General features: G+C 46.3%; 1 protein-coding gene across 2 annotated transcripts in view; it reads left to right on the top strand.

The window, feature by feature from the left end:
- The window catches only part of LOC136682376 (mannosyl-oligosaccharide 1,2-alpha-mannosidase IA-like), a 35,880-nt gene extending 26,614 nt beyond the window's left edge, over positions 1-9,266 (top strand). For both annotated transcript variants that reach the window (XM_066658855.1, XM_066658854.1), the window contains exons 8-10: positions 4,070-4,242; positions 6,674-6,789; positions 7,312-9,266. In XM_066658855.1, coding sequence (XP_066514952.1) covers positions 4,070-4,242; positions 6,674-6,789; positions 7,312-7,462 — 440 coding nt within the window. In that variant the 3' untranslated portion in view covers positions 7,463-9,266. The remainder of the gene's footprint in view (positions 1-4,069; positions 4,243-6,673; positions 6,790-7,311) is intronic.
- Positions 9,267-13,545: the final 4,279 nt, after the last annotated feature.

Genomic DNA, 13,545 nt, shown 5'->3' with positions numbered 1-13,545 from the left:
CTTGTCCGCTCAGGTGTGTCCCTCACACACACAACAACACTCAACTGTCCGCTCAGGTGTGTCCCTCGCACACACACACACAACGACACTCACCTGTCCGCTCAGATGTGTCCCTCTCACACACAACACCCACTCACCTGTCCGCTCAGATGTGTCCCTCACACACGCAATGACACTCACCTGTCCGCTCAGGTGTGTCCCTCGCACACACAACAACACTCACCTGTCCGCTCAGGTGTGTCCCTCGCACACACAACGACACTCACCTGTCCACTCAGGTGTGTCCCTCGCACACACAACGACACTCACCTGTCCGCTTAGGTGTGTCCCTCGCACACACAACGACACTCACCTGTCCGCTTAGGTGTGTCCCACACACGCAATGACACTCACCTGTTGAATTATTATAGAAACCATAATTTATGTTTTACATTATTACTTATTATCAATAAAAATGGGGAATAACTTTACTTGAAATACTCAGTGATGGTCTTTTAAACATTTATAATGTGTTTAATATCCTTATTATGTGTTATAGGTGCTTTATAATTAGGCACAGGTTAATTTCCACTGAAATGACATTACAATGAAAACTGATGTAACTATAAGTTACAAAACAATCAATTATAGCTCATAAGAGCCTTATAACTGAGGTTTTACTAGAGTTTACATAGAGTTATAACTGCACTTATAAACACTTAGAAATATGGGCTTACAGACTAATTAAGTCAAATATTGACTGCCGTGAGAGTGGACATTTTATGTGAATTTTATTAAATTATATCAGTAGAATTATTTATGTAACTTTTCTAAAAATGTCATGGATATTTTATTGTTGGATTTATTTATTACTGTTTATTTTGTTTGTTTATTGTCCTAGGACACATAGAAAGGCACGTAGAAATATTATTATTATTGATAATGCTAAATAGCCTAGCATTTAAACACATTATTAGATACATTTAGTTTGAAGTCTGGATTAAAACACGGCTTTACACTCGAGCGGGAGCTCTTTCACTGAGCTGCAGTGAGTTGGAGGCGGCTGTGAAGTGTGTAGTGTGTTGAGGCGAGTTTTTGCTGAGGCTGGTGAGCAGCTGGCTGTAAACGTTAACTGCAGCAGCCGCTCTGCATCCTGAAATATTCTTTATTATCTCCCTGTGGCCGAGCTGCAGTAACGCTGCCTCGCTCCAAACTCCGGCTCACGGAACAGCTCATCAACTCCAATCTGTTCAGCGGAGCAAATTAGAATCTCACCAAGCCTTCGATCCACAAACCACACGCCCCGTACGGCTCCTAACAGCTCAGCTCGCACAACCTGAACCTTACACTTCTCACTTGTGTCTCCTGTGATCTTAGCCACCCTTCACTAAATGTGAATCTAGTGAAAATATATAATATAATTTAGTAAAATTCACATAAAATGTCCACTCTCACGGCAGTCAATATTTGACTTAATTAGTCTGTAAGCCCATATTTCTAAGTGTTTATAAGTGCAGTTATAACTCTATGTAAACTCTAGTAAAACCTCAGTTATAAGGCTCTTATGAGCTATAATTGATTGTTTTGTAACTTATAAACATATTTATACAAGTGTCAGTTTTCATTGTATATATATATATATATATATATATATATATATATATATATATATATATATATATATATCAGGTGAATCTCATTTCCGTCTCATGTTTATCTCACACACGTCACTTCCATCTAACCTTCACCTCACATATATCTCACCTCTGTTCCGTGCTCATCTCACATTAATCTCACCTTCATCTCACATATATCTCACCTCAATTCCATACTCATCTCAGATTAATCTCCCATTTGTCTCACATAAATCTCACCTCCATCCCATGCTCATCTCAAATTAATCTCACTTTCATCTCACACATATCTCACCTCCCAGAGATCAGGGACGAGTAAATTCTAAACCTACTTTAAATTTTAAACACTTTAAACACAGTTTGAATTCATTTTAAACTTTAATTTAATGCCCTCCTTCTGAACATGTTTGTTGTTTGAATATATTTGCTCTTAACTGTTGTGTTATCTGTAATAACTCCATAAAATACCTCAACACTGCTTTAAAACCACTCTCTGTGGTCAGAGGATGAAACACTGTTCGTCTGTTGTTTATCGCGTCCTGGAGGAGTTCTTTGAGGAACGTTATTCTTGATCTCTGAAATGGATGGATTGTTCGTTGATGTTTATTTTGGTGAAGCTCCTCAGGAGGGGTCTTCAGGGGACTGTTTTCCTGAGGCCGCAGGAGACTTTGGAACAGAGTGTCCTCATTTTGGCTGGGTTTAACATTCTTACTGAAACATACTGGAAGCGCTCGCGGTCTCAAACCCAAAAGGCACCTTGCTTTTCTTTAATTCCGCTGCAGCTCTCCGTCCTCATCCTCCGCCGTTCCGGATCGGAGCACAGCTGTGGATCCGAGGCGTTTGGAGGAAAGAGTGTTGGAGATTTAGCTCTGTATATAGCTGGTGGTGGAAGTGTTCCTCGGGGAGTGTTTGTGGAGCCGCTGTTAACAACTCCACATCGTCCTGGAGCATCACAACAACCACAGAGCTGGACACAACTCCTGATGTGGCTTTTATTGCCACGGGACGAGGACGCAGGGGACAAACCTGCACTAAAACACACCAAATAAATTCATATATAGCTCCACATTACAATGAAAAACAGAAGGTTTATCTCTGAAGCTCTGGCTCAGATGGAGCCGTGCAGAGTGTACATTAACATCTGTATAAACATCAAAACACAGATGTTCTCATGTCAAGCTCTGAGTCTCTGAAGTCTCTGGAGCTTCCATAAATATAACATTTATAGAGATCAGAGATCAGAGACTTGGTCATTATATTCATCCATTCATCGTATATCATAGAATCATAATATTCACACAGTCATCATACTCACATATTCATCACATCAAGATTCCATGAACATACCATTAATAGAGATCTGAGATCAGAGATCAGAGACTTGGTCATTATATTCATCCATTCATTGTATATCATAGAATCATAATATGCACACAGTCATCATCCTCACACATTCATCACATCAAGTTTGCATTATAGAGATCAGATATTTGAGTGTTATATTCATCCATTCATCATATATCATACAGTCACCATATTCACACAGTCATCACATTCACACAGTCATCAGATTCACACAGTCATCATATTCACACATTAATCACATCAAGTTTGGGTTATAGAGCTCAGATATTTGGGTGTTATATTCATCCGTTCATCATATATCATACAGTCATCATATTCACACACTCATCATATTCACACAGTCATCACATCAAGTTTGGGTTATAGAGATCAGATATTTGGGTGTTATATTCATCCATTCATCATATATCATACAGTCATCATATTCACACACTCATCATATTCACATATTCATCACATCAAGTTTGGGTTATAGAGATCAGATATTTGGGTGTTATATTCATCCGTTCATCATATATCATACAGTCATCATATTCACACACTCATCATATTCACACAGTCATTACATCAACATTCCATGAACATACCATTCATAGACATCTGAGATCTGTGATGTCAGGCGAGGTCATTGTATTCATCCATTCATTATATATGATAGTCATCATATTCACTCAGATATCATACTCACACATTCATCACATCAAATTAGCATTATAGAGATCTGATATTTGGTCATTATATTTATCCATTCATCATATAACATACAGTCATCATATTCACACAGTCATATTCAAACTGGAACTAAAACAGAAATTAGATCCTGGACTAATCCACTGGACTTTTTCATGGAGACACATGCTAAGTGTCCTTGTCTCTCGCTGAGACAGTGGGACACAGGAGCGGCTCTGTCTCTGCTCCTCAGACCCTTGCCCCCACATCATGACCCCAGCCTTCAGCAGAACGCACGAAGCTTGACCCGCGACTTCCCAGCGTGTGACAGCCCCAGACCACTGAGGCAGGGGCGTCCGGTCTCAGGGTCAGTCTGAGACTCTGACTCATGTGTTCTTCTGTGTTCTGTTCTGTTTTGACAGCCACTAAACTGGGGCCCGAGGCGTTCCGCTTCGACGGTGGCACAGAAGCCACAGCCACGCGACTGAGTGACCGCTACTACATCCTCAGGCCAGAGGTCATCGAGAGCTACATGTACATGTGGAGACTGACCCACGACCCCAAGTACAGAGAGTGGGGCTGGGAGGCCGTGGAGGTGAGGGGAGCTTACTGCACAAACACAACCTCAGCCTGACTTCAAGATGTTGTTATTTTTCTTATGACTTAATGTGGCTTATAAAAACAACAATCTAACAACACCAAACTTCTCGCAATTACTATTGTCAGCTGCTGAAACAATGAACCTGTGACTGAGCAATTATTATCAGTAGCAATTGACATAGCTTTTTTTTACGTTGATGGTTTATTACAATAATCCACGTTAAGCTTTTTTCACATTAAGTGTTACTAAATAAACTCGGTTCTGGATCTTGAACCAGTTCAGTTCCCGATTCTTTGAGCCATGGTTGTAACCTTGCCGCTACACAGATGGATTGGGTTAGTGGAAGGACGAAGGGCACGGGTACAAGGACCAGAACAACCCTCCATTGCCGTCATCTCAGCCATCTTTTATAGAGCGCCCCCTACTGCAACATTTCCTCTAGAATTAGAATCAGTATCAGTATCACTTTATTGGCCTCTGTGCTGCACACTGAGGAATTTGTTCTCTGCATTTAACCCAATCCGTGCAGTGAAACACACATTTATACACACTACTGAACACTAGGGGGCAGTGAGCACACATGCCAAGAGCTGTGGGCAGCCCTAGCCACGGCGCCCGGAACCTGCCGGCTCCAGTTCCCTAACCACCAGGCCACAGCTGCCACTAGCCAGGCTCTGGGGAGATGTGGTAGAAAGGAAGTATGCTGAGGGTCAAAACAACAGAATCTCCTCAGAGCTTATTCTTAGCCACATCTCTGTGGACACTGCCTGAGGGACAGGGTTGGAGGGTGTAGAGGTTAGGCTCTGGGTCTCTGCGCTGGGTCCAGGAGGAGGGGTATTAACGCTCTCAGACGGAGTGACACGTTGATTATAAGCTGGAGTGGAACTGAAATAGATTTGTCACCTTCATTTTCCCGAGGAGCTCAGGGGCGAGTCCTAATCACGGCGTAGACGTCCGCCTTTGTTCCGGCGAACAGCCACTCCCTCCGCTACGTCAGCGCTTTCCTCCATCATCCATCAACCCTGCTGCGCCTCCGTCACCACAGTCCGGGACAGCGCTCCCAGGCTTTAGCGATTGTTATGAATCCACAGCGGCTGATTTATCGAGCCGAGATGGAGAGTTAAAGCCAGAGGGGAGATGGCTAGAGTTATGCAAATGAAAGTAATGCTAAAAAGCTATCGTTCATTCATTATGAGCCGTCCTCCGTCCTCAGGTAGTGGCTCAGGGACCTGAGGCTATTCTAGCACCTGAATGATTTAAAATAAGATCCACTCACTCACACTCAGACAGTCGTGTTAGCTGTCAGGCGGGAGAGAGGGTGATTAGCCAGCGCCGTGGTAGAGGTACACACAGTATAGTGCATCTTTAAAGGTACAGCAGTGGTGTTAAAGTCCTGTTGTGTTCCCTAAAGGTTCATTACATTGTCTTCTCCAGAAGGAGAGGGGGATCTTTGTGATCTTTCATTGTCATATAAAAGGACAGAATAAAAGTCCTGGAGATGAAACGGGGCGTCTACGCTGCTCTGCAATTACACCTCCACACCACTAGGGGCTGAATCTCAAACATCTTCCTCTACACTATGTAGTATGCAATGTAGTAGTGTTGCAGAATTATACTTATACATCTTTAAAGTGCACTATTTAGGGAGTAGGTGGTTGTCTGGGACAGGGTATAGTTTACACGGGGTGCCAGGGATGAAACACAAAGCCGGCATGTTTTTCCCGTGTGGTCCCGCTTCTCCTTGCAAGGTTTTTGTCCGTATTTTTCCTCTTTACTCATCCCTGACATCCACACCATGTCTGAGGAAATCTCTCGCCGTCAGTTTGCTGCTGTCTGCGTCTCTGTGTGTGGAGAAGAGTTCGTGGTTCTGTACCTCCTTTGTTCAACATAAACAATGTCCATACAACTACTGACCAATCACAGTCTTTGTAGCCTGCGGCAACGTGACGCATAGTTACATTTCTGGAGAGGTGCGCGCCAGGCTATGCCGCAGGGTTCGATGCAGATGCAGAAGTTTAAAATGGGCCTAACTGCAGATACAGAAATGTACCCTGGAGGGTACCACCACAGTCACAGTTTTTCTGGTGTATCTACGTGTATCGTTTATTTTACAACAGCTTCGAACGCAGCTCAGCCAATCAGATTTTGGGAAAAACGGAATCAAAATTTGTTGATACACACACTGCACTCTGTACTGTGGGGGTCAGATGGGGGTCTTGGCAAAGGGGCAAACAAAGTATGCAGAGCAAAAGGCAGACTACTGTCTCTAAGTGTAGAAGTACAACGTGCTTTTGTCTGGACAGTGACGGTAGAAACAAGGAAGTGGTCATAATGTTATGGCTGATCTGTGTATTTAGTCTTCTGTTCGAACCACACTGTATCAACCTCTCTGTCCTCACCGCATTGTCCCTTTGTCTCCGTCCAGGCTCTGGAGAAGCACTGCCGAGTGGACGGAGGCTACTCTGGGATCAGAGACGTTTACGCCTCCACTGTGAGCCACGACAACATGCAGCAGAGCTTCTTCCTCTCCGAAACGCTCAAGTGAGTACTCCAGCACACCCTGCTGGATAGAGCAGGAGTCACACACACCGTGAAGCTAACACGTCTATTCCACATCGGCTTTAGCGCCATTAGCACCAAGCTTTGATGGAATGGAAGATAACGGTGTTAGCGTGTTAGCGCTCTCCCCAGTCCCTGCCCAGGAATAGCTACGGAACAGCTAGCCTTAACATCATCCGAGACACAGGAACTTCAACACATCCTTTCAGACTAGTCACAGCACGCTTGGAGGAGAACAATAACTGCCAGTTCCAGTAGAGCTAGCATTGATCTCTCACCTCAGATTAATAAAGATAGGGACACTGTGGGAGATTAAAAATACACAAAGGGTACATAAAAGGGTTAAAATAAAGCTAACAAGTAAACTATGGTGTGTTTTTTAGTTTTTGGGTTTTTGGATGTTCGAGTTGTTGGGGTTTTTTGAGGTTTCGTTTTGGGGTTTTTGGGTGTGTGTAGATGTGTGTGACGGAGCCTGTGTTTCTGTGTGTGTGTGTGTGTGTGTAGATATCTTTACTTGCTGTTTTCGGACGATGACCTGCTGCCGCTGGACGACTGGGTGTTCAACACCGAGGCTCACCCCCTCCCCGTCGTACGGAAGAACTGTCTCCAGGACACGGACAGCCCCCTGGACACGGAGCAGACTCTTTCCGAATGAATTCCACGTAAACCGTAAACACACTGTCGCAGGTCCACGGCCTTAAAGCCCCACGGACTCGGCTCCTTCTCCGAGGACAAGGGGGCGCTATATGCTGTGATTGTATGTTGATCTTTACGCCGGGACGTCCTGCCTCCGCTAGGGGGCGCCGGCGCTTCTAATTTTTTTCCGCGGACAATCAACTAAAAAAAAAAACAAATGACTTTTTGTGAGAAGAGCACCTTCCTTTCTGTCCTCTGTGAGGAAACACAGCCGAGGCCCCCACAGGCTCCCCCCCACCTCCCCGACTTCACAACACATCCCTCCCTCACGAGTCCTCACTCACTCATTCACTCATTCATTCTCACACTCGCTCCCCCAAACACTCATTTACACCCTCAGAGGCTCGCTCACTCACTGTGTCACTCGCTCACTCACTCACTCACTCACCCACGGTTTCACTCAGTCACTCACTCACTCGCTCACTCATGCCCTCATTTCCCTCACTCACTGACTCACCCACGGATTCACTCAGTCACTCACTCGCTCACTCACGCCTTCATTTCCCTCACTCACTCACCCACGGTTTCACTCGGTCACTCACTCACTCACTCATTCACACCCTCATTTCCCTCACTCACTCACTCACCCACGGTTTCACTTAGTCACTCACTCACTCGTTCACTCACGCCCTCATTTCCCTCACTCACTCACTCACTCACTCACCCACGGTCTCACTCAGTCACTCACTCACTCACTCACCCACGGTCTCACTCGGTCACTCACTCACTCGCTCACTCACGCCCTCATTTCCCTCACTCACTCACTCACCCACGGTTTCACTCGGTCACTCACTCGCTCACTCACATCCTCATTTCCCTCTCTCACTCACTCACCCATGGTTTCACTCGCTCACTCACACCCTCATTTCACTCACTCACTCACCCACGGTCTCACTCACTCACTAACTCACGTCCTCATTTCCCTCACTCACTCACTCACTCACTCACCCACGGTCTCACTCACTCGCTCACTCTTTGGCCAAAGCTTTTCTTACGTGGTTATTTTCCGAATATTTCTTTGATGTTTAATCTTTTCACATTCCGTATTTTTCCATTTTTTTGCTGTCGTGAATTTGGTTGAAATTTGTGTTTTTCCCGAACAGGATCAAGACGTCTGAAATGTTTTGAAAAAAAAAAAAAGAATGTTAAAAAAAAAAAAACCAGGCCACAATGTATGATGCAAAAAAAATGAGATTGTTTTGATATTGTTTGAGATTTTGGATTTTCTTTGGAGGATGATGAGGATGATGAGGATGATGATGGTGATGATGATGTCAGAGGTGGAGGGAGAGGAGAGAACAGAGAGGGAAGATTAAGAGAGCGGGTTGTTCTCACTGTTTCTGCATCACCTTCATAAGAGGTCACTGTGGTTCACACCCAGCACCAACACACACATACACACACACACACACACGCAGAGTTAAAGAAACAGCACACAGAATCTACCCCTGTCTCTGAAGGTGGACGAACGTTGCGTTTCCCTCGGCCCCTCTGTGCGTCTCCGCGGTGGAAGAACGTTGTGTCCACGAGGGCAGGAGTGTCCCGCTGTTCCCTCTCCCTCACCTTCCTCCCGTCGCGTTTGGTTTGTCATGATTCCCACGTCTGACCCTCAGGTGTTTGTGGAGAGAGGAGTTTGCTCTGATTTTGTTCTGATTCTGCTCTGAATTTTTCCGCCTCTGATTCTCTCTCAATGTTGTTGTATATTTTCAGAAACTGTTTAAACAACAAAAATATCTGTGCAAATTTATACATTTAAAAACAACTGCACAAACCTCTCCGCCTCTGTCCTTTCTTTGCTTTTCTCCTGCTTTCAACAGCGCTGTATGGAGTGACACTGTGGAGCAGCTGCAGATGAGTCTAAGGTCACCACGCCAAATGCCCAGCGCGGGCCGGAGGGGTGTAAAGACCGCAGCCTGAGATTCTTGTGGGATGAGTTGGCGTTCCAGAATTAATCACCGAACATCAGCATCTGGCCACACTATTGTTTAGGTGGAAGCTGCATACCATCAAATCCTCACAGCAATGTTCCAACATCAAGCGTACATAGTGTGTGTGTGTGTGTGTGTGTGTGTGTGTGTTGCATACAGAAGCTCTGTTGTATCTCACACTAATCAGATCCATGACCCGCCTGACAATAAACCCCAGAATCCTCCCTTTATAGAGCGCCCCCCCATGGTCAGGGGGAGACGGACGGGGGAGAGTCTTGGAGCTGGAATCTGTGCAGACGCCAGGTTTGTCGTAATGCCTCCTGATCTGGGCTCTGTGCCTCACAGCGAGGCTCTAATGAGAGACTCGGCCAATCTGGAGGGATCTGGCAACCCTGTCCCAGCAGACGGAGGGAGAACCGGTCTCTGGTGAATAATAACCCTCCTCTATCTCTTCGTCTGCCACCACCATGCTCCCCCGAGGGGCGCTAGAGAGGCTCCACACCTTCCCACAGGACAGAAATGTCTGGGCTAGCGCTCACTCCGGCTGGACACATCTGAGGACACCCCAAGAGAGAGAGAGAAAGAGGTGGAGAGGAGAAAGAGAGACTGGGATGAGGGGGAGAGCGAGAGAGAGAAACAGAGGTGGAGAGGAGAAAGAGACTGGAATGAGAGAGAGAGAGAGACAAAGAGACGGAGAGCAGAAAGAGAGACTGGGATGAGGGAGAGAGGGGGAGAGACAGAGAGAGGCGGAGAGGAGAAAGAGTGACTGGGATATGAGAGAGGGAGAGAGACAAAGAGGCAGAGAGAAGAAAGAGAGACTGGTATGAGAGAGAGAGAGAGAGAGAAAGAGGCAGACAGGAGAAAGAGAGACTGGTAGAGAGAGAGAGAGAGAGAGACAAAGAGGCAGAGAGGAGAAAGAGAGACTGGGATGAGGGAGAAAGAGAGAGAGACAGAGAGAGACTAAGCATTTGAGTGCAACCAATCAAAAGTGAGCTCATTTGCATACATCAGTCTTAAAGCACAGTAAGTGTAAAGCGATGAAGAGAGGTTGGAGAACAGCGATAAAGAAGATAAAAGAAAAGGTGTCCTGACAGCGGGGTCCGACCGGGGCAGAGAGGGTGGAGCTGAGGTGTTGGGGATGTTCTCCGTCTCGCCTCGGGTGAAGTCTTTGAAGCTCTCCGCTCTCCTTATCTCTGACTCCATCCAGCCCTATTAATTACGGCTGGGCTGCGTTCGTTTGTAATGATACGGCTGATTAATCTTCCTCAGAGCGCTGCGCAGCCTCCGAGGAGCCGTCGCATTAATCTGCGCTTATCATCAGCGCATTATGTTTATCCATAGGAGCGTTATTGCCTTTTAATGTCGGGGTAATCGCTGCTGAGGAGCTGAGCAAACAGAGCACAGAGCACGGGTCTTAAGATCAGCACGGGTTTAAAGATCTGAGAGGAGGAGAAGAGGTGGGTTTAACCTTTAATATCATCCAGTGTTTGAGCAGGACATCTGCAGCAGGGTCATCCACCAGCTCATCATCCCCTTCACAGTTATTAAGAGTCATGTAACTCCAGGCCCTGTTCCTCAGACAGACTGTTAACATGGTTTTGCACACTGGGGGGCGCTAGTGAGCGACAGCAGTAGTAGGAGGTCACTGGAGGAGCCTAACCTCAGGAGTTAACGCTGAAACCTGTGGAGGGTTTCTACCTCTAAAGGTCAGAGCAGGCCTTGGGCGTCCTCGTGGCGAAGGACAGGAGGGACGGGGGTAGGGACAGGGGACGGGGGACAGGGGGTGGGGGTGTAAATGCCAGTTACATTAATCAACAGATAAGTGGGAGTTAGCGCCAGGCTCAGAGCGCACGTTAAAGTAACGACACTAAAGACACACGTGAGATGAATGTGTAAATGTGAGTACAGGCAGTGAACACACACACACACTCCTGGAGCAGGGTAGAAGGGGGCAGTCAGGGGTTAGGTGGCTTGCACGAGAGAAAACACAAAAGTAAGAAATCCACACAAATCCTCACACAGCAGCTTAAATGATGTATTTAATAACAGTAGCTCTGTTTAGTTTCTGTTCCTGAACCTAGTCTGGAACCTATCGTCACTTTCCCATCGACATAAACACAGAGCAGTGGGTTCTTCAGCGGGAACCGCGACGGCGTCTGTGGGCGAGTGGAGATAAAGAAGCTCCAGAAAGAGCTCAGAGCCTGAAATAAAGTGTTACGGCGCAGTGGAGCTGGACAGGTCATTTACAGAGTGTTATAGAGATAAATAAAAGGAAATAAAACAGGAAACTGCTCCGTTTGTGTGTGTTTCTGGGGCTGAGTTTAGCGCCACTCACTTTTAGGCGACTGTTCTCCACTGGAGCCACAGTTTGAAACACTCCGACTGTAACAGACAGAACCCTGCATCACTTCCACGTGTGTCTCATATCTCACTGTGATCTGACTGCTCTGTAAACAGTGGATTAACCATGACTCTGTCCTGAGTCTATCCCTTTATCTCTGGCTCCGGAGCTAAATTCAGACACAGCCACAGAGAAACCCAGCCCCCCACAGCGCCCCCTGCTGGTGACGTATCCTTGGTTCCCATCAGAACTGGTGATTATTGTGTCAGTACTTCTCCTCCACCTCCGACCTGGTATTTCAACTCTCTCTGTTTATTCACTCTTAGCTCGGGAGGCCAGTAAATCCCATTACTTTTTTCGGCGCTGGCAAAAATCAGGTTTCCAGTTCATTATCGTGCTCTGTATTCCGTTTAAAGGCCGACCTGGGGATAGTGTGTGTATAATCCCCCCCTCACCAAGTGGCTTTTTGTTAATGATGATGTGTTTTTTTATCGGGGACAGAGCAGCGTGGCTGCAGGCGCAACACAGCTGCACAGTTTATTGACTTTATTAAAGAGATTTTACTCCGTTTGCAGGCTGCCATTAGAGAGGGAAACTTGGAGACAGCATCAGCCATAGTTTCAGCCAATCAGAATGCAGATGCCAGAACCATGTGACCATGCAAGCTTCTTTCAACCAATCTTGAAAAGTGTGAAGCTCGTGTGAACTGAAGAATCAAATCAGTTTGTAGTGCAGGGATGAAGGAGGAGTTTATGCTCCATGGAGGGGGTCCTCCACACAGGGGGGAGGAGCTTAATTAAAACAGAACCCCACCTACAATAGTCTACAACACAGTCGCCTGCCTACTGTACACACTCAGACATTCGTAGACATCTGTGCAGAGTGTGTAGTCTGTGGAGCAGCTGCACATGAGCCTACAATCCCCATGCGCAGTGCCAAGTGTGGGGTAAACGGGTTTGTTCTGCTTTGTTCTGTGGAGCTCCATTTCCTCAAGAGTTGACAGAAGAAACCCTCAGACATCAGCAGCTTGACTAAGGCTTGTGTGACTGCCATCAAATCCTCACCGCAATGTTCATTTGAGAGCAGGAAAGTGTTAGGCTGGTGTCTGGGAACTTTTTCTCTGTGTCAGATACCGGACGTGGATCCGCTCCGAGATCCGTCTCGGGCTCGTCCTCATTCCGCAGCGTGACATTCCTCGTAATGAAGCGCTCTGCCTCCAGAGGTTTCCGCTCGTGATGCGCCGAGGTGTCACCGCCTCATTAAGATCTTCAAAGGAATTCATTTCGCAGGGAAATTACCAGAGCGGAGATGGGCTCGGAGCGGGTGATATCCGAGGAGGCGGAGCTGGACCAGGGGACGCTCGGAGTTCTGTGGAGAATGTTGAGGAAAAACTCCCGGAGGTCAGGGCTGTGGATTAGTTTTCACTGAATCTGCGGCCATTGCTTCCTCTCACACTCCAGCAGCGGTCAGTTACATATTTACATTTCGCGTCACTCTGCGGGCCACGGCGGCGCTGGAGTAGAGGTTCTGTAACCAGTCATACATTTTGGGTCGGTGAGCAGCGGTGTAATGAGTTGGTGAGTGTGTTACAGAGTACTTGGCAACACTTTCCAATAACGGTTCATTAATTACAGTACTTAAGGCAGTATGATGTAATAAGGCATTTATAAGCATCACCAAAACATTAAGTAAAGATGCAATCATTAATTAATGATGAGTCTCTAAAGTGGCCAAGAACTGCCTACTACTTCAAAAGAAATCTGAGAGACCTAT

This window comes from Hoplias malabaricus, unplaced genomic scaffold (assembly GCF_029633855.1).
Source record: "Hoplias malabaricus isolate fHopMal1 unplaced genomic scaffold, fHopMal1.hap1 scaffold_180, whole genome shotgun sequence".
In the NCBI taxonomy this organism is placed as follows: Eukaryota; Metazoa; Chordata; class Actinopteri; order Characiformes; family Erythrinidae; genus Hoplias; species Hoplias malabaricus.
This window is presented reverse-complemented; position numbering and strand designations above follow the sequence as displayed.